At 42.8% G+C, this 25,486-nt stretch overlaps 1 protein-coding gene across 2 annotated transcripts in view; it reads right to left on the bottom strand.

Annotated features, from left to right (window-relative positions):
- Positions 1-25,486, bottom strand: part of LOC144499568 (talin-1) — a 278,973-nt gene that overhangs the window by 16,535 nt on the left and 236,952 nt on the right. For both annotated transcript variants that reach the window (XM_078221680.1, XM_078221690.1), the window contains 8 exons: positions 22,890-23,036; positions 21,569-21,735; positions 17,714-17,897; positions 15,120-15,245; positions 13,722-13,838; positions 10,993-11,178; positions 7,825-7,932; positions 4,470-4,575 (listed from right to left, as the gene is read on the bottom strand). In XM_078221680.1, coding sequence (XP_078077806.1) covers positions 4,470-4,575; positions 7,825-7,932; positions 10,993-11,178; positions 13,722-13,838; positions 15,120-15,245; positions 17,714-17,897; positions 21,569-21,735; positions 22,890-23,036 — 1,141 coding nt within the window. The remainder of the gene's footprint in view (positions 1-4,469; positions 4,576-7,824; positions 7,933-10,992; positions 11,179-13,721; positions 13,839-15,119; positions 15,246-17,713; positions 17,898-21,568; positions 21,736-22,889; positions 23,037-25,486) is intronic.

The following is a 25,486-nucleotide window of genomic DNA, read 5'->3' as shown; positions in this document are numbered from 1 at the left end:
TTGTGGATCCAGAACTGGCTTGCCTGCAGAAGGCAGAGAGTGGCTGTGGAGGGGTCTTTCTCTGCATGGAGGTCAGTGACCAGTGGAGTGCCCCAGGGATCTGTTCTGGGACCCTTGCTGTTTGTCATTTTCATAAATGACCTGGATGAGGAAGTGGAGGGATGGGTTGGTAAGTTTGCTGACGACATCAAGGTAGGTGGTGTTGTGGATAGTTTGGAGGGATGTCAGAAGTTGCAGCGAGACATAGATAGAATGCAAGACTGGGCGGAGAAGTGGCAGATGGACTTCAACCCGGATAAGTGTGTGGTGATCCATTTTGGCAGATCCAATGGGATGAAGCAGCAGTATAATATGAAGGGTACCATTCTTAGCAGTGTAGAGGATCAGAAGGACCTTGGGGTCCGGGTCCATAGGACTCTTAAATCGGCCTCGCAGGTGGAGGATGCGGTCAAGAAGGCGTACGGCGTACTGGCCTTCATTAATCGAGGGATTGAGTTTAGGAGTCGGGAGATAATGCTGCAGCTTTATAGGACCCTGGTTAGGCCCCACTTGGAGTACTGCGCGCAGTTCTGGTCACCTCATTACAGGAAAGATGTTGAAGCCATTGAAAGGGTGCAGAGGAGATTTACAAGGATGTTGCCTGGATTGGGGGGCATGCCTTATGAGGATAGGTTGAGGGAGCTCGGTCTTTTCTCCCTGGAGAGACGAAGGATGAGAGGTGACCTGATAGAGGTTTACAAGATGTTGAGAGGTCTGGATAGGGTAGACTCTCAGAGGCTATTTCCAAGGGCTGAAATGGTTGCTACGAGAGGACACAGGTTTAAGGTGCTGGGGGGTAGGTACAGAGGAGATGTCAGGGGTAAGTTTTTCACTCAGAGGGTGGTGGGTGAGTGGAATCGGCTGACGTCGGTGGTGGTGGAGGCAAACTCGTTGGGGTCTTTTAAGAGACTTCTGGATGAGTACATGGGATTTAATGGGATTGAGGGCTATAGATAGGCCTAGAAGTGGGGATGTGATCGGCGCAACTTGTGGGCCGAAGGGCCTGTTTGTGCTGTGGCTTTCTATGTTCTAAAACATAATGGCTGTTTAAACTAATACATTACCTCCTGACTGTTGCTACGGAACTAGTGCCCCAGAGACATGGGTGACCCACGACGCTGGACATCAGTGAAGGTGTGATGCCAGAAATGAAGTCCAGGTCATGACTCACCATTTGCCCAACTATACTTCTGTGAAGCATTATGGACCATGTTCCACACTTATTATATAAATGCACATTCTTGTTGACTATCAGCTGCGTGCATGCATGCCGATTGAATTGAGGACAGGAACTAAAGTATTGTGAAGAATGTAGGTTATACAGTTTAAAAAAGTGGATAATTACTCTTTGCTCCCAACTTGCTACTAAGTTTTCAGCATCTCCATGCGTTCTAATGTTCCAATTTATTTCTTGACCCAAACAGGCGCCGGAGTGTGGCGACTAGGGAAATTTCACAGTAACTTCATTGCAGTGTTAATGTAAGCCTTACTTGTAACTAATAAACATTTTCTTAATGTGCACTACTGCTCATACTTGTAGCCAGAGACCTACTGGGCAGTGGGGTTAACAAAGCCTTTATCACAATCCAAATTTAACGTCGGCCGGAATTCTGAGAGCTCGTTTGGGATGCTTTGGTCCCGCTGCTGCGAATGGAGATTTGGCTGACTGTTACATTGCAGAGTTCCAGCCATAGTGTCCTGCAATTCTCTTACAATGATCACAAAAGGAGACCTTTCACTCCATCATGCCTTTACGGGTTCTTTGATAGAGCTATCCTCTGGCTATGGCCTCTAGCTATGGGCATGCTAAATTTGCCCCTTAGTGTCCTGGGATGCGTAGATTAGAGGGATTAGCGGGTAAAATATGTAGGGATATGGGGGTAGGGCCTGGGTGGGATTGTGGTCGGTGCAGACTCGATGGGCCGAATGGCCGCTTTCTGTACTGGAGGGTTTCTATGATTTCTATGATATCCAATTAGTCTTCATTAGTGGTTAGCAATTTAAATTGGAAGCAGCCAGGAATGGAGTGGGAAAGAGAATATAGAAATGCATCGAGAACCTGCAGGAGCCTTTAAGCATACAGATGGAAGGCTCTGATGGGACCGGCTTGCTCATTTTTGGCTCAGAGGCAATGCATACCTCACATTGTAGGAAGGAGCTTGAATAAACCCATGTTATACCTGGCTCAGTTTTTTTAAAAAAAGACAGAATTTGGAGCCCAAAATAGAAGCCATTTTATTCTTGACAGTGTATTTCCTGAGAAAGTTCACCCAACTTATTATTTTAAACTAGATTTCTAATAATTTCAATATTGTTGACAGCTAATTATAGCATCAGTGAAAAAGCTGCATTTTTAAAATCAAGCAATGATTTTTTTTTAAAACCGAGTAGAACATAATCACCAGAATGTAACAGGTTAACATGAATCATAGAAAACTCAACATAGAACTGCCACAATCCACAACTAAATGAAACCCCCAGCACATTATCAACTTCAGCACATAGTTTCCTCCAGTGTTTTGTGGCTGCAAACAATTCACAGAAAAATTCCATATAAAGAAGTCAGTTCGACATGTAGGTCTGGAACATGACGACATCATGATAAATCATATGCTGGTGTATCTGGGAAAGCTGTCTGTGGGACAACATCAAATTATCAGCCTTTTAATTTATTACACTAATTCAGTCCAAAAGAATTTCTGGTGTATAAATTTCCTTCCTCTGTGGTTTTAAGCTGCAACACGCAACCGTTAATTTTGTTACTTTGGAGCACACCCAACACAACTCCTTAATTTCGCCAATACAAATGCCTGATGTATGAGTCTACTTAGTCTACATAAGAACATAAGAATGAGGAGTAGGAGTAGGCCATCTGGCCCCTCGAGCCTGCTCCACCATTCAATACGATCATGGCTGATCTTTTTGTGGATTCAACTCCACTTACCCGCCCGCTCACCATAACCCTTAATTCCTTTACTGTCCAAAAATTTATCTACCCTTGCCTTAAAAACATTCAATGAGGTAGCCTCACTTACTTCACTGGGCAGGGAATTACATAGATTCCCAACCCTTTGTGTGAAGAAGTTCCTCAACTCAGTCCTAAATCTGCTCCCCATTATTTTGAGGCCATCCCCCTTAGTTCTATTCTGCAAATTAAAAAAAATCCTTCTCATGAGCTGAAACTAAAGTTGATAGAGATTGATTTATTTAGTTTACTTGTTCAGATACAAGTGCAACTGAAGATTTCCCGAGCAGGGGATCAGCAGACCAATTTATACATAAATTCTACAACAATCTCAATTTCTTGAGAATATCCCAATTATTTAGGTTTTAATAATTTATCCAATTTTTCCCTATTGCTTTGAGTCTTGATTCTTTGAAGTCAGAGGTTTTTATTCTCATTTGTGTTTATTGTTCTCCCAATTTTCTTTTACCTCTTTGCCTCTTTTTCTTTATCAATTCCGTGTGTAAACCAGGAAATGTAAAGGCAAGGTAAAAATTGCCATAGTCCCAGAAGACTATAGGCTGCTTGCCCCTTTGAGGGGGAGAGCTGACTGGTGATGATTTAACCTGAGGGTCACCACACCTCAGGTAAGAGGCAAGGTTAAGAAGACGGGACCCTCATGTAACCTCAGCCATTACAGGAATTGAACCCACACTGCTGGCGTCGCTCTGCATCACAAACCAGCCATCCAGCCAACTGAGCTAACTGACCAGGAAATGTAAGAGACAAATAAAAGCAAACTACTGCAGATGCTGGTAATCAGAAATAAAAACTTGAAACTCTGGAAAAACTCAGCAGGTCTGGTAGCATCTGCGGAGAGAAAAGCAGAGTTGACATTTTGAGTCCAACATGACTCTTTTTCAGAATTATTAATGCAAGAGATAAAGATGCACTTGACAGAGGCAGGTGAGTAACTGGGTAAATGATGAGGAGAATCACTGATGTCCTTTTCCTTCTCTCCAAAACAATCCCTGGCCCACAAAGAGGCAGGCCAGTGACGTCAACAGCTTAGCCAAGATTGACCAACTCGGCACAAAATAAGGTTTCAAATATGGGACATTCCTAGACTCCAGGGAGCAGCACTACAAACAGAGTGACACACAGCTCATGAGGGTAGCTCTAGTTGTCCTTAACAGTAAAACGCAAATGTTAAACTATTGAGCTATAACATTCGATCATTCATGAAATGGTTCATGAGAATTTTCTTCTAAACTGCATCAGTGAAAAGGCTTTTCAGACCCAGGTCACATCGCCAGCACATGAGAGCCCAACATGAAACAATACAAGACATAATCCTTGGTCATGCATTTCATCCAAAGCTGTTTCTCTTTAAAGCATTTTCTCTTTAAAAATTTTTTCTTTACACACATTAAGAATGATGTCTGTAGCTCAAATAATTTAACTAAGATGCAGAAGATTTTCTTACCTTTCATGGCCTCTGCAGCCTGGATGAGCTCTGTGACAGAACCAGCCACACGTTTCGAATATGCTGCCAGCTGTTGTTTGAGATCTGTTGATGGCTTCTGAAGAATCTGGAAAGGAGATCAAAAAAATACTGAACAACAGAGGGAGAATAAGTAATCCAACAATGGCGTCATACCATTAGTTTGTGAAGCAGGATCATGATGGCAACACAATTGCCTTGAAATTGCATTGTGCAACAACAGCTTGTGTCCCCCAAAACGGAGTGCAGGAATTGCAGACCCCTAGCCAGCCAGCATAATTAAGGACCCCTCGCACCCCGGACATACTCCCTTCCACCTTCTTCCGTCGGGAAAAAGATACAAAAGTCTGAGGTCACTTACCAACCGACTCAAGAACAGCTTCTTCCCTGCTGCCATCAGACTTTTGAATGGACCTACCTTGCATTAAGTTGATCTTTCTCTACACCCTAGCCATGACTGTAACACTACGTTCTGCACTCTCTCGTTTCCTTCTCTATAAACGGTATGCCTTGTCTGCATAGCGCGCAAGAAACAATACTTTTCATTGTATAATGATACATGCGACAATAATAAATCAAATCAAAGAACTATTCCACCTGCCTCACTGGCCAATCACATTTAAAACAGGCTTTAGGCCCACTGGTTTGCCAGGGCAGCCAGTGCCTTTTTGGGCTCAACTTCGGAAAGCTAGCCCTGGGAGTCACTGACAAACAAAGGTAAATACATTGCCTAAGTGTAAAGAAGGTGCTCCTCCCAATATCACATCTAACCGACCCTTGATCACTGCTGTACCTGATCCTTAAGGGACTTTTATACTTTCACTGAACTCCCATTAAGTTTTTTTGCCCTAATAGCAGATGAACTCTTATCCTCACAGCAACCAGCTATGTGGTTGCTATGACAATATCACCATCCTAGGTAGCCCAGATGAAATCAAGAACTGACTAAGCGATGCAAGAACTCTCATCCAACAAGTCTACACCTTCTGCTGTTTTACAATTTCATTACATTAGTCTCCATTGTTTCCCAATCATTGTATTTACTAAACAGAACAAAAAAGGTTTACTGAGTTAGGTCGCAGATCAGCCACGGATTCACTGAATAAAGGAACAAAGCTCGAGGAGCAAAATGGTCTATTTCTGTTCTGATGCTCCTAGAAACTGAAGAACAAATCCCTCAAACGCAGTAGAAACGGCAATACATGAGAAATTCAGCACATGCAATTGGTTTGAGATCAGAACACAAACATGCTGTAAGATATCACAGCCCCATTCAATAAACTAAGGCAGGAAAGCCCACACAGACGGGCTTACAAATATATCATCACATGACTTGTGGGGAGAAAGAAGAGTGATTATTTCACCACTGAAATTAAGACCTACTTCAGAGGAGTTAAATGATATAATATGCTCATGTAATGTATCTTTTTCTGGCTATGCTGCTGCAACTTGGCAGGTGGGCCTCTTGACTTCTTCAAAACATCAGAATCAAAACCCAAACATGGCTAATTAAGGCCATTTTTCACTTTTACATAATTCAGTCATGGCTCCAGCACATAACTTGTAAATCAGTCACATTTCTGAAAAAGACAATCAGATACAGTGTCTTTTGGTTGAATTTCTTTAACCAATGATTTCAGGGGCATTGTTTGCAAGGAGTTGAGATTATTAGTGGTATCATATGATCATTTTTAGACGTGCCGAAATGAACAGTTTAAAGTTTAGGTCTGCGATCAGTTTCACAATAGCTTTAACCTAATTTTGAACTATCCACTCGGATTCTAGAAAAATGATTCAATTCACAACAAGTTTATTAGGAGGACCCAAATAGACTAACATACCCCCTTGGGCAAAAAAAAAAAATCAGACTTAAAATGTTACTGCAAACAAATCATTGTTTTTTTCCTCTGTTCGCCTACTTTCTCTTTGAATTCTTTGTCCTCTGATTATATCAGGCCCTCCCACCATAAGTGGCCAGTTTAATCAAGGCATCATGCTGTGTAAGGGGCAAGTGGTTATTAGTTTTCCAAGAGGGGTTCTACATGACCAATACAGGCTGGTACAAGAATCATGAATTTGCACATATTTGGCAACACTGGAAGTCAGTAGCTCTGCAGTACATCACAGGCAGCTGCAGCACTGCCTAGAGGAAGGATTCATTCCACATCACTTCTCAAATTCTCTATATTTGGACAAACCCATGCATAACATTCGAGCACAGCCAGGCTACTAATGCTGCTGTGACTCGGGCTACTCACCGGCTTTGAAATAAAGTGAAGGAATAAGTATGAAATGTGGGAGGAAAAGAGACAGAGGTAATTCAACAAAACATAACAGGACAAAGCTCGAAAAACTCATTTCAAGTTCAATTCCCAAATCGTGACAAATTGAAATATTGAAACCATGCAGGGGGACTACAATCGGCAGGCAGCATTGGCTCAGGGAATGATAAAAATTAGCCAGGGTCACCCCTTCCTGATCAGGATCTAGCAAACCTCGAAAGAAATACAGATGTCAGCTAAAATTCAGACTGAACTCAGTAGTGGTTTAAACTATAGTCAGAAATGCCCATCACCACTCATTGTCTGCACTTAGAAATAGACAGCTAAATGCGAGAGAGTGTGACTAACGCCCACAGACCCAAACTATCACTGCCTTCAGCGAGAGGGGAAGGAGATAATTGACAGAATAAGGAAAGAATATATATATTAAAGCTTGCTTGCTGAATTGGGTGGCTGCCTGTGTGGAGTTTGCGTGTTCTCCCAGTGTTTGCATGGGTTTCTTCCCACATAGTCCAAAGATATGTGGGTTAGGTGGATTGGCCATGCTAAATTGCTCCTTAGTGTCAGGGGGACTAACTGGGTAAATATTTGGGGTTAAGGGGATAGGGCCTGGGTGGGATTGCTGTCAGTACAGATCGATGGGCCAAATGGCCTCCTCCTGTACTGTATGGATTCTACAATTCCCTGAATTAATGTTAAGGCTGTGGAGAGGACAGCAGGGAAGATTTTCCAGATTTGCTCCAGGGATGAGCAACTTCAGTTATTTGGAGAAATGAGAGAATTTGGGATTGTTCTCCTTAGAGTAGAGGTGGTGAAGGGGAAATTTATTAGAGGTGCTGAAAATGATGGTGGGTAAGATGCTCTGTTGGAGAGTTGGTGAAGACCCAATGAGCCAAATGGCCTCCTTCTGCACTGTAGGGATTCTATGATTCGATTCTATGAAAACGCTTTTTCAACAAAAACAGCTAAAATTAATTTAAACTTCGTTGTTTTTTGCACATTATAAGCATAGAGAATAGAACTAGCTGATGAGAAAATAGTTTAATGATACTTACAATAAGTACGTGTTCCAGTAGAGCCAGGTAACCCTCAGAACACTCTTTGCCAAAACGAAGGGCTCGGGTACGAACATCGCTGGACACTTCTGGGTGATAGGCTGCTTGCTATAAAAACATGTAATAAATGTTGTTAGTTATCTGGCTTTGCTCTCAGCCTTCTATCAGTTCTTTTTTTCAGTTTGTGCAAGCACCACCTCCCACAAACTTGTCTTACTTAATCTCTGACATGAAGAATCATTATGAAGAGTAGAAGCATCTGCAATTATTCTGTTTTACTGGTTATAGTTTTAAACTGGTTCCCCATCATTGTCAAAAATTGGGAAGATAATGTTCCAGGCTCCTTTGACAGGACTAGATGGCATGGTGGCACAGTGGTTAGCTACTGCCTCACAGTGCCAGGGACCAGGATTCAATTCTGGCCTCGGGTCACTGTCTGTGTGGAGTTTACACTTTCCCCATGTCCACGTGAGTTTTCTCCGGGTGCTCCAGTTTCCTCCCACAGTCAAAGATGTGTGGGTTAGATAGATTGACCATGCCAAATTGACCCTAGTGTCAGGGAGATTAGCAGGGTAAATGTGTGGGGTTACGGGAATAGAGTCAGTACAGACTCAATGGGCCGAATGGCCTCCTTCTGTACTGCAGTGATTCTATGATTTCCAAACCTGCAATGTCCACCATCTAAAAGAACAGGTGTGGCAGATGCAGGAAGGTAATCATCTGCAAATTCCTCGCCAAACCACATCATCCTGATCTGGGCCTAGTTCACCATTCCTCCACGGTCGCTGGGTCAAAATCCTGGAACTCCCTTCCTAACAGCACTGTGGATGGACCTACAACACATGGACTGTAGTGGTGCAAGATGACAGTTTATCAGCACTTTCTCTAGGGAAGTTAGGGATGGACAATATCATTGGCCTCACCAGCGATGCTCACATACCAGGAATGCATGAAAAAAGGTCTACACCAGATTTGTGCAGAGTTTGCTTGATATTTCCAGCTAAAAGACAGGGGACAAAATGCCACCAGACTATAAAATGGATGAATTCATGAAATCGCGCCCTTTATCAAGTTGGAAGAAAATCAGTAAAAACAAAACTGGGTAGGAATAAATGTTGAAAGTAGGAGAAATTTCTGAGTTTTGAAAAAGAACCGTATGCATTTACCAGAAAACAACTGTTTGCTTCTATCTAGATATTTTCACTCGCTTAATTCTAGTTTAGAGATGGGTGGCATTTTCATCACAGCATTCCTTTGTTCAACTAAGACAGTTGGGCAGTTTAGACCTTTGCCGTACTAATTTCAATGCTACTTTACCATTAACCAAGACAAAACGCATTTGCACGAGGGCAAGACAACCAGGGTAACCGTATCTATTTGTCTGGTTTAAAAGATTGTTTTGTTTTGCGACACTGACTTGAGGGGGATCATGTGACTAGTTCTGAAATCTGCCTGACAACAAGCCTGGGTTGTTTGATTGTTAGAGATTAATAAGAGGCAGATTGTTTTACTGGGAAGAAGGTCTAAGGATGTGTGGACTAGGTGGATTGGCCATGCTAAATTGCCCCTTAGTATCAGGGGGACTAGCTAGGGTAAATGCATGGGGTTATGGGGATAGGGCCTGGATGGGATTGTGGTTGGTGCAGACTCAATGGGCTGAATGGCCTCCTTCTGCACAGCAGGATTCTATGATTCTATAAGGTGCAGGTGTTTACACTTGGAAGACAATGGCAGCAGCCTGTGTGCAACAGTGTTTGGATTGAAGTCTCTAACTTCAAAGAATATCAGGTTGTAAACAATTATGCTATAAACTATCCATTTAGTCTCAAGATGAGAGAGTTGGGATCTAAAGAATAGCTAATCACACTTCTAACTGGATGCAAGGCCCGTGTGATTCATATTGCCAAGCAGATATGCTCCTAGAGGAGAATGGTTTCAAAGATACCTCAAGTTAGTCTATCAGGATCCAGTAGAGAGGGAGCATCTCGAGGGCAAAAGCCTCTACAGTTCACCAAGTAGGAATGCAGGTGGGGGGGTGGATGTGCTTGAAATGACCAAATTTGTGAGGATTTGAAACAAGGCCGGAAGATTCACCTAGCTTGTGCTATAGGGAGAACTGCTAGGGAAAAAAGCCTCATTATGAAATACAGTTCTTGGGGTTGAAAGTTACCAGGCTGGGAAAGGAACAGAAGTAAATTTTCAGAAGCTGAGAATCACTTTAGATTGGGTCCAGGAGAACCAAATGACACTTAAGATCCAGTAATGGTTGTTAAAAAGACAAGGGGAAAGTTAATTCTGTAGTTCAAAGTTCATGAAACACTATTTTTGCAGGCATGGTTACAGTAAAAGGCTTTTAAAACCTTACACCATGCTTTCAGCTATCAACTGGAAGTTCGATTTTTTTAAAAGTCAGTCTCTGTGGCCATTCTAATATTATACCAGACTAGAGGAGAAAAAATTCACTCTCAGCAATATTTAAGTGTTAAAATTAATAGTGGATCCCAGAAAGGCCAATACCCAAACAGCACACTTCCACTTTGCCACTAGACCATAACCAGCCAAATATTTTCCACTATTATAGTGGAGTCACCAACAATTCAGCTATTAGCATTTTTGCTCTCTCAGCTTATTAGGGATGGTTAATTTGTTTAACTGCACAACATAAAGAATGCCTGATCTGAATTGCATGATAAGAAACTTACCTTACTACTGGTCCTACAAAAACAAATTGCGGTGGTGGTGTGTAAATCTTCGAGTAAGTTTCCCACCTTGATGCTCCAATGACAATTACAAGGATAACCCTTGTAGCTGCATCACAAACAGCCAGGAGCTTCATTTCTGACTGAGAGAGACAACTAATTCCAGGGAACACGAGTGAAGGTTAGGAAATCTGCATACTAATCCAACAAAATAGATGTTGGACTGCCTGCAAGGGGCTCTCCAGGTCAACTTGGCCTGATACTTTCTCCTATGGTTTGCAAAGAGCCTATTAAAAAAGCAAAGAAACCTCCAGAAGCATTTTTCCTTTTAGAAATAGCAAAACTATTGAGTAACGAGCACTCCCTGGTTGCTTCTTTCCAAATGCACAAACAGCCATATCCTTTTGTTGGTTCATTTCAGTGTACGCTGAACAGGCACTTCACAATTGATGTCTTAGTTATTAGATACCTTACAAGAATGAAGCATCTCTGCAATGGCTTTGCGGCTCAGGTTGGCAGTGGCAATAACATCCTCTTGACGACAGGAGTTCCCTGCTGCTACAGCTTTAGCGGTGGCAATAGTAATGCCTTTGGTCATCCGGATAAATTCTTCCGGCGTCGACGTTTTAGGTGGTGGGTCTGCTGAGGAAAATACCTAAAGGAATAAAACAGGATTTCAGTAAAAACAATAAGCTCATAGAAATATTTTCGCAACGCTTCATCTCCTCCTGATGTTTCTTGAGACACAAAAGAATTTATCAGTTTTGAATGGATTGAATATTTCTCGCAGAAGTACAAAGAATATACAGAAGCCAGATCTTTTCACAGTCTTTAAGGTTTTCCTCTTAAAACACACAGGAAAATTTTGTCTTGACCTAAAACAATCTTGGCTGACACAAAGGCAACACTGGCTGGCTGTAGAGATTTGCATTCTAATCAGTATTCTGTAATTTGATTTCTGTGTCTGTTTGCACTGTTTGAGAACAGATAACCACTCCATCTGATGAAGGAACTGTGCTCCGAAAGCTTATGGTATTTGCTACCAAATAAACCTGTTGGACTTTAACCTGGTGTTGTGAGACTTCTTACTGTGCTTACCCCAGTCCAACGCCGGTATCTCCACATCATGACAAAGGCAACAACCAGAGGCGAGTTGATTTTCCAAAGGCAGTACTCTATCCTTAATGTTCTATCCTAATCCTTAACCTCTTAATGTTTCTATGTAAGAACAGGTGAACTCTTTCAGGAAATGGTTCAGTGAGGTGTGTAGAGTAACAGAATCAAAAAGTACCACAGTCTGGAGTCTTGACCTTTCTTTAAGCTGTTGGACTAACTTCCAATGCTTATATTGGAAAATAGTTGATAGATATCTCCTGTTTTCAGCTCAACAAGTTCTCAACTATACAGATGACTAGTTGACACTGTCACAAAGCAATTACAGTTGAAATTCCAAGATTCGCTGTATCAAGTTAGGCAGATCACAACTAGACAATCATCCTCATGGTCAGTGGAGTGGGGAACAGGAGGAGGAATGAGAGGGCTAGATAATCAGCCAGGATTCTCACTTTGTATTGATATATAGGACAAGATCAGACTTGGCTTTCATGCCTGTTAGTTGGCTAATCTGTCAAGTGGTCAGGCTTGCATGTAGAGGTAGCAGCACACTTGGAGGCTGGCATCTGTGATTTCTGCCCTAACCAAAGTTAATGTCTACAGGAGAGAATTGGGAAAAAAAATTTAAAATATGAAACTTATTTCTCCCCAACTCTCCTCGGTGCCCTTGTGCATGAATCACAAAAAGTTGGTTTGCAGGTGCAGCAGGTAATTAAGACGACAAATGAAATTTTGTCCTTTATTGCTAGAGGGATGGAGTTTAAAAACAGCGAGGTTATGTTGCAGCTGTATAAGGTGCTGGTGAGGCCACACCTGGAGCACTGTGTACAGTTTTGGTCTCCTTAATTGAGAAAGGATATACTGGCACTGGAGGGGGTGCAGAGGAGATTCACTAGGTTGATTCCGGAGTTGAGAGGGTTGGCTTATGAGGAGAGACAGAGTAGACTGGGACTATACTAATTGGAATTCAGAAGAATGAGGGGAGATCTTGCAGGAACATACAAGATTATGAATGGAATAGGTAAGATAGAAGCAGGGAAGTTGTTTCCACTGACAGGTGAAACTAGAACTAGGGGGCATGGTCTCAAAATAAGGGGGAGCAGGTTTAGGACTGAGTTGAGGAGGAACTCCTTCACACAAAGGATTGTGAATCTGTGGAATTCCCTGCCCAGTGAAGCAGTTGAGGCTACCTCATTGAATGTTTTTAAGACAAGGATAGATAAATTTTTGAACAGTAAAGGAATTAAGGGTTATGGTGAGCAGGCGGGTAAGTGGAGCTGAATCCACAGAAAGATCAGCCATGATCTTATTGAATGGTGGAACAGGCTCGAGGGGCCAGATGGCCTACTCCTGCTCCTAGTTCTTAAGTTCTTATAACCCTGCCCCCTCACCTACAAAATAAAACAGCCAAGCAACTGATGGCTAAGAGGAGGATTCGTGAAGCCAACCCACATTATGCATCATATTCAAACAATACCCTCCATGAATACCCTCCACTTGATTTAAGCTAGTCAACTGCTCCTCCCCCCAACCTTACTTATAACAAAATCAAGACAAAGGCAAGGTGGGACACAATTTTCAATTCTTAAAAACAATTATGGAAAAGTTATAATTAAACAAAAGTCAGCGAATAATGGATAGACAGACAGAGAAAATGTGAGTAAAAGCAAACTCAGCATGCCTGCCAGCAGCATCAGTGGAGACAGAAACAGAGTTAACATTTCACGTCCAATGTGACTCTTCTTTGGAACTGGAGGAATGAGACACCTAAAAGATTACCAGTAGTTCCACAATACTTGGCGTACCTGCTGCTCTGTTTTCTATAGCTATCAATACAGAAAAGTCTTTTTTTGGGTCACAATATACAGAAATACTCACGGCAAAATCAGCAAGATGATTTAGTAAGATGTGGGGGGAGGCGAAATGTAGAAACATCTGAAATCTTAACTTGGGAAATGTTTCAAGGAAGAACTTAGGGGATTTTCACAGTAACTTCATTACAGTGTGAATGTAAGCCCACTTGTTACTAATAGATAAACTTTTGGATGCCATTATTAAAAAAATGGCTGAAGGTGAAATGCATACTGCAAGTTCTTGACGGATGTGCTCAATAGTGGCTTCTAGAGCTCGAGTTCCTCTTGTAGCTTCATCTTCTACAGCCTTTACAGTCTTCAGCAGTGAGGTCACATTGGTCACCATAACCTGACCAGATACAAAAACACTGGATATTAGAACCAAATCACCAGATTTAGTCTTTTTATTGCATAACTGTGAATAATTATATTACTAAAGGCTACTCTTGACTTTCATTCTCAAAATCCAAAGTTGTTACTCATGAAAAGATTTTAGCTAAGATTTTGATTTTTCAGCGAGTGCTGTTAGTGTTAATAACTGGAAGACCGATTATTGTCTGTTAAATCTTAAAGTTAGAAAAACCATTAATGTCATAAAGATCATCTCAAATGCAACAATTAATGTTTGTCTACCTTTGTGCATTTTTTTGGAATACTTACTAGTGACTTTACCACCCTTGGCTGCTCACCCAGGCACAGCTTGTCTGTAATATGTGTTCTTCTCACCAATGTTGAATCGCTAATTCGATATATTCTGACTGCTACAACCCACTTCACTCTACGGTCCTCGAGTTTTCTGTCTCTGCCCTGTCGTCATTACCACCATAGCCAAAACTTTAATTTACTCTCCAGATTTGGTTTCTCTTCACTTATTACTCTCCCAAGCACTTTCATAAACTCCAGATTCAACTGTCCTCAGTCTGTTCCTCACTAGGTCTGCATATGTATCACCCCAATGATCACCAACTTACACTGTTCCAACACGAGTGTGGACTTTGAAATCGTCATCATAGTCTACAAACACCTTCAACAGTATTGCTCCAATTGTGACCTTTTCCATCTTTATGATCTCAAGTCCTGTAACAGCGGCACATTGGTATTGCCCCCACCTCCCAAATTCCCACTGATGATAAAACCTTTAGCTGTCCCTGCTCTGTTAAACCCTTCTTAAAATTCTGCCACCCGCTTCCTCTCTCCATCTTCTCAAAGCTTACCTATTTAGCAATGCCTTTGGGAGCCTATTCTAACTACATCACTTATATACTTCCACTCAAAGTGCCATGGGATATTTTTTCCTTTGTTAAACATGCTATACACCTGCAAGTTTGCTTAGACTGACTGGTACCTGCTCACAGGGTCACTAACTCGCCTTATTGGTAATTAGCTGGAAAGCAGGAAGAATATAGTCTGTAAACAGGGAAGACAGTGATAGGGCTTGCCTACAATACCTGTTGGTCAAATACCCTCTTGACCCCATCAAGGTTCACACATGAAGTACGATCAGGTAAGCAAAGTACAAAATGCCTATTGATGATCAAGAATGATCAGGAGGAATATCTGGGCCGCAGGTGGAAAACAGTTGCTATGTGCTGTGAATCATGCTGAACATTGACATTGATTCCATAGTTACCTTGGCAGCATTCTTGAGATTATACATGGATGGGTCATCTGAAGCCTTCCCTGATGCTCCTTTTGTGGCACTAATAAGATCCCCCAGGGCCTTCGCTACATCTTTCACCGCATTAATCAGTACAACCTAAGAAAATCAAAAAATGTTAATTACAAATAAAATAAGCTTTTCAGCACATCAGATGACAAAACAAATGCCTTTTTATGATGACTGCTTCCAAAACGGGAGGCACAGTGGCTAGCACTGCTGCCTCACAGTGCCAGGGACCCGGGTTCAATTACCGGCTTGGGTCACTGTGTGTGTGGAGTTTGCACATTCTCCCTATGTCTGCGTGGGTTTCCTGCAGATGCTCCGGTTTCCTCCCATAGTCTGAAAGACATGCTGGTTAGATGCACTGACCCAAACAGGCACCGGAATGTGGCAACGAGGGGAATTTCACAGTAGCGTCATTGCAGTGTTAATGTAAGCCTTACTTGTGGCTAATAAATAAACTTTAACTTTACTTTAGCAGGACTCCTCCCAACAATAAGCAAAGCATTTTCTGCACTGTAGGGTTTCTATGATTCTTTCAGTGACATTAAAGCATGAACTCAGTCAAGAGTAACAGGATAAAAAGACCCAGCTTTAATAAAAATTCAGTTTTATTGCTAGTTACATCATCAGGATGCTAATTACTGCTCCAGTAGAATTACTCTGGTCTAAGTGAATTGACAAAATTCATTACGCATCATAAAAACTGGATTATAGAGCGGTATATGAAAATACTACAGTATACGTGGTATTTATTTAAAAATACTGCAATGTGATCAATTTGAGGAAGCATTGTCAGAACCCTCAATGCACTGATTCAATGGAAAGCAGAAAACGCGTGTGGCTTTCGTAATGACTTGTTTCAAATCAGTCAAGTTAACTCATTAAAGCTGCACATAATTTAAGTTTATGAAAAACATTTTAACAGGCCAGTGTAATTAGAACCATTCTGGGTTCTATGCAATTGAAAACATGCAAAATTACTCGCAAAAACAGGAGGCCAGAATTTAAGTATGCTTGCACAACATGTAAAAATATAGACACATTGTCAATTTTTAATTGCAGCTGTGCCAGAGTGCGGAGCTGGGGATGAGCGAATGTTTAAAATACCGCCTTGGTTAATAATTCATCTTGCTGATTTCAGCTGAGTTGCTAGATATGGTACGAAGAAGCCAAACTCCTGTAGGACTCTACCCAACAGAACTGTGGAAGCTTTTCACACAGACTGCAGTGGTTCATGAAGGTGGGTGGTTAACCAGCATCTCAACAGTAATGCCTCTACTTTCTCAGAAGACCAAGGAAATTTGGCATGTTAGCTCTGACTCTCACCAACTTTTACAGATGCACCATAGGAAGCATTCTTTCTGGTTGTATTACAGCTTGGTATGGCTCCTGCTCTGCCCAAGACCGCAAGAAACTACAAAAGATGTGGAAGCGCTGGAAAGAGTGCAAAGGAGATTTACCAGGATGCTGCCTGGTTTGGAGGGTAGGTCTTATGAGGAAAGGTTGAGGGAGCTAGGGCTGTTCTCTCTGGAGCTGAGGCGGTTGAGGGGAGGTTTATAAAATGATGAAGGGGATAGATAGAGTGAACGTTCAAAGACTATTTCCTCAGGTGGATGGAGCTATTACAAGGGGGCATAACTATAGGGTTCATGGTGGGAGATATAGGAAGGATATCAGAGGTAGATTCTTTACGCAGAGAGTGGTTGGGGTGTGGAATGGACTGCCTGCAGTGATAGTGGAGTCAGACACTGTAGGAACATTTAAGCGGTTATTGGATAGGCACATGGAGCACACCAGGATGATAGGGAGTGGGATAGCTTGATCTTGGTTTCAAATAAAGCTCGGCACAACATCGTGGGCCAAAGGGCCTGTTCTGTGCTGTACTGTTCTATTTTCTCTAAAAAGGTCATGAATGTAACCCAATCCATCACACAAACCAGCCTCCCATCCACTGACTCTGTCTACACTTCCCGCTGCCTTGGCAAAGCAGCCAGCATAATTAAGGACCCCACGCACCCCGGACATTCTCTCTTCCACCTTTTTCCGTCAGGAAAAAGATACAAAAGTCTGAGGTCATGTACCAACCGATTCAGGAACAGCTTCTTCCCTGCTGCTGTCAGACTTTTGAATGGACCTACCTTGCATTAAGTTGATCTTTCTCTACGCCCTAGCTATGACTGCAACACTACATTCTGCACTCTCTCATTTCCTTCTCTATGAACAGTATGCTTTGTCTGTATAGTGTGCAAGAAACAATACTTTTCACTATGTTAATACATGTGACAATAAATCAAATATCAAATCAATTAAGGGTGCTCGACAAATGTTGACCTCGCCAGCAACACAAACTGACAACGCGTCTATGTTTTTACTTGTTGCAAGCATACTTAAATTCTGGCCTCCTGTTTTTGCCAGTAATTTTACATGTTTTCAACTGCATCCCATGAAGGAAATTTAAAAGAAAATTTTTTTTTGTAAGAGAAAACTGGAATTTGCCCATTGCAGCTCAAGATCAATGGGTAAAGTTAAGAAAAGGATAAAATATATCGAATGCTTTTAACCTGGGTTTCAGGATCATCAGAGCCCAAGCTCGCAGCTCCTAATTTCACCACCTCTGCCAGTCGAGTAATTGTGACAACGGAGGACTGTGCGGCATGTGCTAACTTCTCTTGGCTTGCGGCAGCTCCAGATACAAGCAACTTTGTGTCTTCCACCAGAGCTTTAGCAGTTTTTAGAATGTTCTCCCTGAAATTATTACACAACATTCAAGACAAAATTAGAACAGCTCAAGTTGCTCAAATATTTAGCAATAGATTTGTGAATCTTACAGTTTGTTCGAGTTGCAATCCATAGACATGCAATTATATAAACAAGGATATTCTCCAAAAACATCAAGACACCAGTCTGCGGATTCAGACTTCAGATTAGAGGATCAGGCCGATGTTTGGTTTCACAGGCAAACAATTAGCTGAACAAAAAAAGTTGTTTTTGATCATTCAAAAACCAATTTTCACAAATGTCACATAAGAAAGAAGGCTGCTTGCACTTATTTTGCACCTTTAATACATCTCAGGCTAGCAAAAACATCTTATAGCCAATAATTACTTTCGAAGTCTAGTCACTGTTGTTTTATGAGCTGTGGCAGCCAATTTGCAGTGAAGCTGTACAAAGAGCAGTGACGATGATCAGTTAACCTTTTTGTGTGTGCTGCTGCTGACAGAGGGATGAGTGCTGGCTAGGTAAATTCGGCTGCAATTTTCAAATGGCCCCATTGCATCTTGCACATCTACTGGAGTGCTTCAGATTAACGCCTCATCCAAAAGAATGTGGCTCATACAAATACAGCACTCTCTCGCACTTAAGTGAGAGTTTAGATTGCATGTTTAAAGTCTCAAGTTTATTAATTAGTGTCACAAGTAGGCTGACATTAACACTGCAATGAAGTTACTGTGAAAATCCCCTAGTCACCACACTCCTGCGCCTGTTCAGGTACACTGAGGGAGAATTTAGCATGGCCAATGCACCCAACCAGCACGTCTTTCGGACTGTGAGGAAACCGGAGCACCCGGAGGAAACCCACGCAGACACGGGGAGAACGTGCAAACTCCGCACAGACAGTGACCCAAGCCAGGGATCGAACCCGGGTCCCTGGCGCTGTGAGGCAGCAGTGCTAATGACTGTCACCCAATGCTGCACCAGAGCCTGAACTCACGAGCTTCTGTCCCAAGATGAGAGACTGCTGGCACTGAGCCAAGATGCCACAAATATTAATTGGAATTTAAAAATAATGTAGAATACAAAAGTAGCAACCTACGCCAAATAATAGTCCAATAAATGGACTATTATTTAAATGGTAAAAAACTGCAGCATGCTGCTGCACAGAGGGAGCTGGGTGTCCTTGTGCAGGAATCTCAAGGAGTTGGTTTGCAGGTGCAGCAGGTAATTAAGGCGGCAAACGGAATTTTGTCCTTCATTGCCCGAGGGATGGAGTTTAAAAACAGCAAGGTTATGTTGCGGCTGTATAAGGTGCTGGTCAGGCCACACCTGGAGTACTGTGTACAGTTTTGGTCTCCTTGAGAAAGGATATACTGGCACTGGAGGGGGTGCAGAGGAGATTCACTAGGTTGATTTTGGAGTTGAGAGGGTTGGCTTATGAGGAGAGACTGAGTAGACTGGGGCTATACTCTTTGGAATTCAGAAGAATGAGGGGAGGTCTTATAGAAACATATAAGATTATGAAGGGAATAGATAAGATAAAAGCAGGGAAGTTGTTTCCACTGGTGGGTGAAACTAGAACTAGGGGGCATAGCCTCAAAATAAGGGGAAGCAGATTTAGGACTGAGTTGAGGAGGAACTTCTTCACACAATGGGTTGTGAATCTGTGGAATTCCCTGCCCAGTGAAGCAGTTGAGGCTACCTCATTGAATGTTTTTAAGACAAGGATAGATAAATTTTTGAACAGTAGAGGAATTAAGGGTTATGGTGAGCGGGCGGGTAAGTGGAGCTGAGTCCACAAAAAGACCAGCCATGATCATATTGAATGACAGAGCAGGCTCGAGGGACCAGATGGCCTACTCCTGCTCCTAGTTCTTATGTACGCCGTATATGAGTGGTACTATGATGTTAAGGGTATTTTTCCTATCATAGTGACTGGGCAGAATTGTCAATACCGACCAATATAGCGAGCCCATAATCCCTTAGAATGAGCAGTGGTATAAAGGTTATATAAAAATTGCCAAACATCATTATGGAACAACACAGCATTAAGGGTTTTTGTTTGACTGTACTTTCCACCATCCTGGATTCTACTCAGGGGTTGGTGAAATGGAGCTTGTACAGTAATTCAACAACATGCACTGACTGGAGACACATCCTAAAACATGCCTGATGAAAACACTAACGTGACTTCTTTGATTTGTCAGTCATTGTCCTGCAATCCAGAGAGACAGGAGGTAGGTTCAACGCTATGATTACTGGACCTAAGCAAGTTCTTGCACTCCACAACACCCAGCCCATTGTGGTTGGGAAAATCAAGGAAAATAAAACCAACGGACGATCGCCTCAACAAAAGCAAAATACTAAGTGCCAGAGGTCTGAAATAAGAGAGAATGGTGGAAGATACTCAGGTCAGCTATCAGCTGTGGAGAGGGAAACCGTTCATGATTCAGGTCTGAACTGGAAGATGTCATAGATGTAACAGGCATTAAGGTAAATGGGGGGAGGGAGAACAAGACAAAAGGGAAAGTGTGTGATAGGATGGAAGGCAGGAGACATTAAATAGCAAAAAGGACGGTAGCGTAAGGCAATAGGGGATAGGAATAGGACAGGACAGGAAACAAAGGGGCGGGGTGCAGAGGAAATGCAGATAGGAAGAGTGGAAATACTTGCCACCTGGAAATAAAAGGACAGAGGTTTTGATTCAAAATTGCTGAATTCAATATTGAGTCCTAAAGGCTGCAATGTGTGAACCAAAAGCTGAGGTCCTGTCCCTTGAATTTCACTGGAACAGTGCAAGAAGCAGAGGACAGAGAGACAAGATTGGGATCAGGGTCGAAAATTAAAGTGACAGAAAACTTGGGTCATGCTTGTGAATTGGATGATGGTGTTCCACAAAGTGATCACCCAGTCTGCATTTGGTCTCTCCAGGGTAAAGGAGAACACATCATTAGTATACTAAATTGAAAGTACAAGTAAATTGCTGCTTCATCTGGAAGGAGCGTTTGGGCCGTTGGACAATGAAGGAGTCGGTAAAAGAGCAAATGTTGGGAAAGATGATTGAGGAGCACACTAGGCTGTCACTGTGAAAGTGGTTCCAGCAGAATGCTGAAAGAGATGTACTTGGTGGTGGCCTCACATTAGAGATGGCAGAAATAGCACAGGATGATTCACTGAATGTGGTGAGGTGAAAGGTGAGGACAAGGAGACCGCTATCATAGCTCTGGAAGTGGGGGGGCGTTGGGAGCAGAAATGTGACTATTTTGATTTGATTTATTATTGTCACATATATTGGGATACAGTGAAAAGTATTGTTTATTGCGTGCCATACAGACAAAGCATACTGTAGTAGAGAAGGAAAGGAGTGCAGAATGTAGTGTTACAATCATAGCTAGGGTGTAGAAAAAGATCAGCTGAATATAAGGTAGGCCCATTCCAAAGTCCGATGGATGCAGGGAAGGCAAATAGGAATGGACACTGTTGAGGGGCTGATAACCATAGGAAATGTTTCAAGCCGTGCACTCAATCTGTGATCTCGTAGAGGCCCCAATGCCATTAGATTGTCATGAAAAAATGGCTCCTAATGGGTGGTAAGAAAATAACCAGAAATCAAGTTGCTAAAAGTATTGAGTTCTAACTTCAAGAGTACAGAGCAGTGACATTAGATACAAGGTGCTAAACAATATCACCCTTGAGTTTACCTGTGGTCAGCAAAGGTTTCTTCATTTTCTCGGTTCAGTGTACCCGCTGTAGCAAACATGATTGTTGTGTCCAAATCAGCAATGATACCAGATACTGTACTGGCAGCAGTAATGCAAGCCTGGGTTCCACGGTTTCCTGCCTGTAAGGCTGCCAACACATGGGAAATCTGAAAAGTATAAGTTACACAGTTTCTGGGTCATAATCCGATATGTGAAACAGACTCACTTGTAACCGAGATACAATAACATCACTTCCTCACCCCCTCCATTGGATTTTCTCCTGTGTTGGTCAGCAAAAGGCATAACCACAGCCTTTCACTGTTCAGCTGGCCGTAGAATCCCTACAGTGCAGAAAAAGGCTATTCGGCCAATCGAGTCTGCACTGCCCCATCCAGGCCCTATCCCCATGACCCCACATCTTTAACCCACTAATCCCTCCAACCTACGCATCCCAGGACACTGAGGGGCAATTTAGCATGGTCAACGCACCTAACTCGCACATATTTGGAGTGTGGGAGGAAACCGGAGCACCCGGAGGAAACCCACAGAGACATGGGGAGAACATGCAAACTCCGCACAGATAGTGACCCAAGCCAGGAACTGAACCCGGGTCCCTGGCGCTGTGAGGCAACAGTGCTAACCAGTGTGCCATCGTGCCGCCTGCTCCTTCAGGTGAAGGAGCAGCGCTCCGAAATCTTGCAATTTCAAATAAACCTGGTGTCATGTGACCTCTCATCTTGTCTACCCCAGTCCAACACCAGCATCTCCACATCTTGGTTAACAAGTGTTAACTTTTTAAGGCCAGCCCCTTGTCAATTGGTGAACACACATGCAGACATAAAAGGTATTTAAAACACACGATGGTGCGTTTCCTTTACAAAAGGAAATAATTTTTAAAATCAGGACAAATGGCAGTTCAGCATCAGGAGGCTTCAAGACCTTTTCGAGGAGAGGTCATTTCAGAGTAGGCCAAGTGTATGTATGTTATTTACATATTGTACAAATTATTCCAATTCTACAAAACTTTTCATCATGCTCTGTATTCTGTATGTTTAGCCTCCTGTGCAATAAAGCAGCCTGGAAATCAAATCCAATTAATTGTCACCTTGCCTAATGATAACTTGATCAGCCTTTGAAGATAGTAGGGATCAGGTTTAGAACGTCAAGTTGTCAAGGAGTACTGAATATTAGAAGACAGCCAGATACACGTGTAACTGGAGTCAGAAAGCAACAATTGTGTGTACCAAATCAACATTAAGTTACATTAGCTGAATGCTGATGAAGTTCAATTTCTAAGATGTTCTTTATGATAATTCATTACCTTCTCGGAGACTTTGCGGGCACATTCAATAAGTTCCTTCTTAGTATAGGCATCGCTGGGACTGCACTGGAGGGAACCAGCCTTGAGAACCAACGAGGCACAATTGTGACCCAGTTCCTGCACACGATTCTTGATATGGTTGCCAATCTAGAAATGGATTTAAAAACAGATTGCAAGAAAAGATTGCAAGGGGATACGACATATTCAGATCGGTCGATTTTCTTTTCATTAATCACAATGCAACAATGTCTGATGTCCACAAACCTTGCGAAAATAAATTTTCAAATATTACTCAGATCAAGAAAAGATAACATATCCGTGCTCGCTGTTGAAATTTTCCAAATATTAAAATGGTTTGGTCACCAAATCCGAAACCTTGGCAACACTGGGGTGCACTTTAAATTGCAGGGCCCATGGGTTTGAGAGTGGGTAGGGGTTAAAAGCAAGAAAATTGATGTGCATCAAGAAGCTGGCCTGAAGTCACCAAATTTTGTTTTAATTATTCTTTCACGGGATGTGGGCATTGCTGGCTAGGCCAACATTTATTGCCCATCATTAATTACCCTCGAGAAGGTGGTGGTGAGCTACTTTCTTGAACCACTACAGTCCATGTGACGTCCACAGTGCTGGTCGGGAGGGAGCTCCAGAATTTTGACCCAACAACAGTGAAGGAATGGCGATACAGTTCCAAGTCAGGATGGTAAGTGGCTTGGAGGGGAACTTGCAGATAGTGGCGTCCCCACGTATCTGCTGCCCTTGTCCTTCAAAGTGGTAAAGACTGTGGCGTTTGAAGGTGCCGTTGAAGGAATCTTGATGAGTTGTTGCAGTGCATCTTGTAGATGGTACATGGTGCTGTCTGTCACTGTGCGTCGGTGATGGAGGGAGTGGATGACTAAGGTGGTGAATGATGTGCCAACCCAGTGGGCTGCTTTGTCCCGGATTTCCTCAGTGAACTGCAGCAAGGCCGGGTTCTCAATTTCAATTCCGCCTTGGAACACGACTTTTGGAATTTAATTGTGTTTGCTTTCTTAAGCTCAGCAACGAAGCAAATCAAGGCAGAAATGCAGCAGGAATTAAGGGTGGAAGACGTGCTAGTAAGTACTGAAACCAAAAGAGTACGGTGGTGGTAAGGCAGTAAGTACTGAAACCTCCCAGCTGCTTTCTTACCAAGTAGTGTGAAAGACTTTACTCACATGATTTGTGCATAGAGGTTATATTCACCAGTTCCAAGAGTAGTACTTCTGATCTCCACTTTGAAGCACTGGGGCTCAGATTAGCATTGGTGGCACCTATATTTTTTTACCTCAAACCCCAGATGAGAGCAAGATGACCAACACCAGCAGCAGCACCAGTAGGTGAAGAAGCAGCATTGCCAAGAATGTATGGGGAGAGAGGCGAATGGCGTTCATTATACCCAAGACAGTTGAGAGAGTCTGCATGCACTTGTTTAATCGCTGCATTTGATACTTCATGCACGTGGCCACTTTTCCTGGATGAACATACTATCACGGATGTCTTATGACATTGTGCCACCCATGACAGAGATGGACTCCTCCAATTTTTTTTTAACTCTTTCATGGGATGGGGGCACCACTGGCTAGACAAACATGTATTGCCCATCCCTAACTGCCCTCGAGAAGATGGTGGTGACCCACCTAATGGAATTGCTGCAGTCCATGTGGTGTAGGTGCACCCACAGTGCTGCTCAAGAGGGCATTCCAGGTTTTTGACCCAGTGATAATGAAGGGATGGCAATATAGTTCCAAGTCAATGGTATGTGAGACTTGGAGCTGGGCTCTCTATATTGTGCAGCGTGCCTGGAAAGCCTGCCAGTACATTCCACATTTTACACAGCCTTCTCTTTGTAGACAACCCCCATGGCCAGCATCTGCATCCAGCTGAGCAGAGATTGGAGTGCCCTGTGGTCTCAGATACAGATTCTCCCGTTATCCTCGTATCCATCATCATCTTTTGTTCATTGATGAAGTGAGTCAATAAAACCCAGCTGTTTTCCTTCCCGGTCCCACTGAGGTGTAGGTATCTGAGCTAGTGCATGGCCTGCATGAGCCCTGTGATGGTGCACCCTCAAAAGGAATGACCTCCTCTGAGGAGTCATCATTGCCCTTTTGCACCACCTCCTGTGGGACATTTGAAGGCCATGCAGATTAGAAACACGAATTAGCACTGTCAAGTCCATGAATGCTTTAAGGTCCAACTCCCAGCCCGTGGGCCAACACCATTGTTCAAAATACAGGTAAATGAAGTTAAAGATTCTGCAAGGAGTTGCTCTCCAATCACAGGCCATCTCTCTCCCACGTTTACTGCTAATAGGCTCACTCGTGAGCCCATCAGTAGCAACTGTGGGAGAGAAACACTCTCTGATTGGAGGAGTCGTGAACAGGGTGCTTCATTCAGTCAGAGGCCTGAACACCAGCGGCACCGACTAGTATGCTGGAGTGGAGGAGGCGCTACTGGGGAGTGGGGCGGGAGAGACTGGCTGCGATAGAGTGTATTGGAGGTTGTTTCTTGCAACAATATGTTGTCAAATCAACCTGGGAACAGGCTATTTTGGATTTAGTAGTGTAATGAGATGGAAT

This window comes from Mustelus asterias, chromosome 1 (genome assembly GCF_964213995.1).
Source record: "Mustelus asterias chromosome 1, sMusAst1.hap1.1, whole genome shotgun sequence".
NCBI classification, from domain to species: domain Eukaryota; kingdom Metazoa; phylum Chordata; class Chondrichthyes; order Carcharhiniformes; family Triakidae; genus Mustelus; species Mustelus asterias.
The sequence above is the reverse complement of the archived record's forward strand: the minus strand, read 5'-3'. Positions and strand labels throughout refer to the sequence as shown.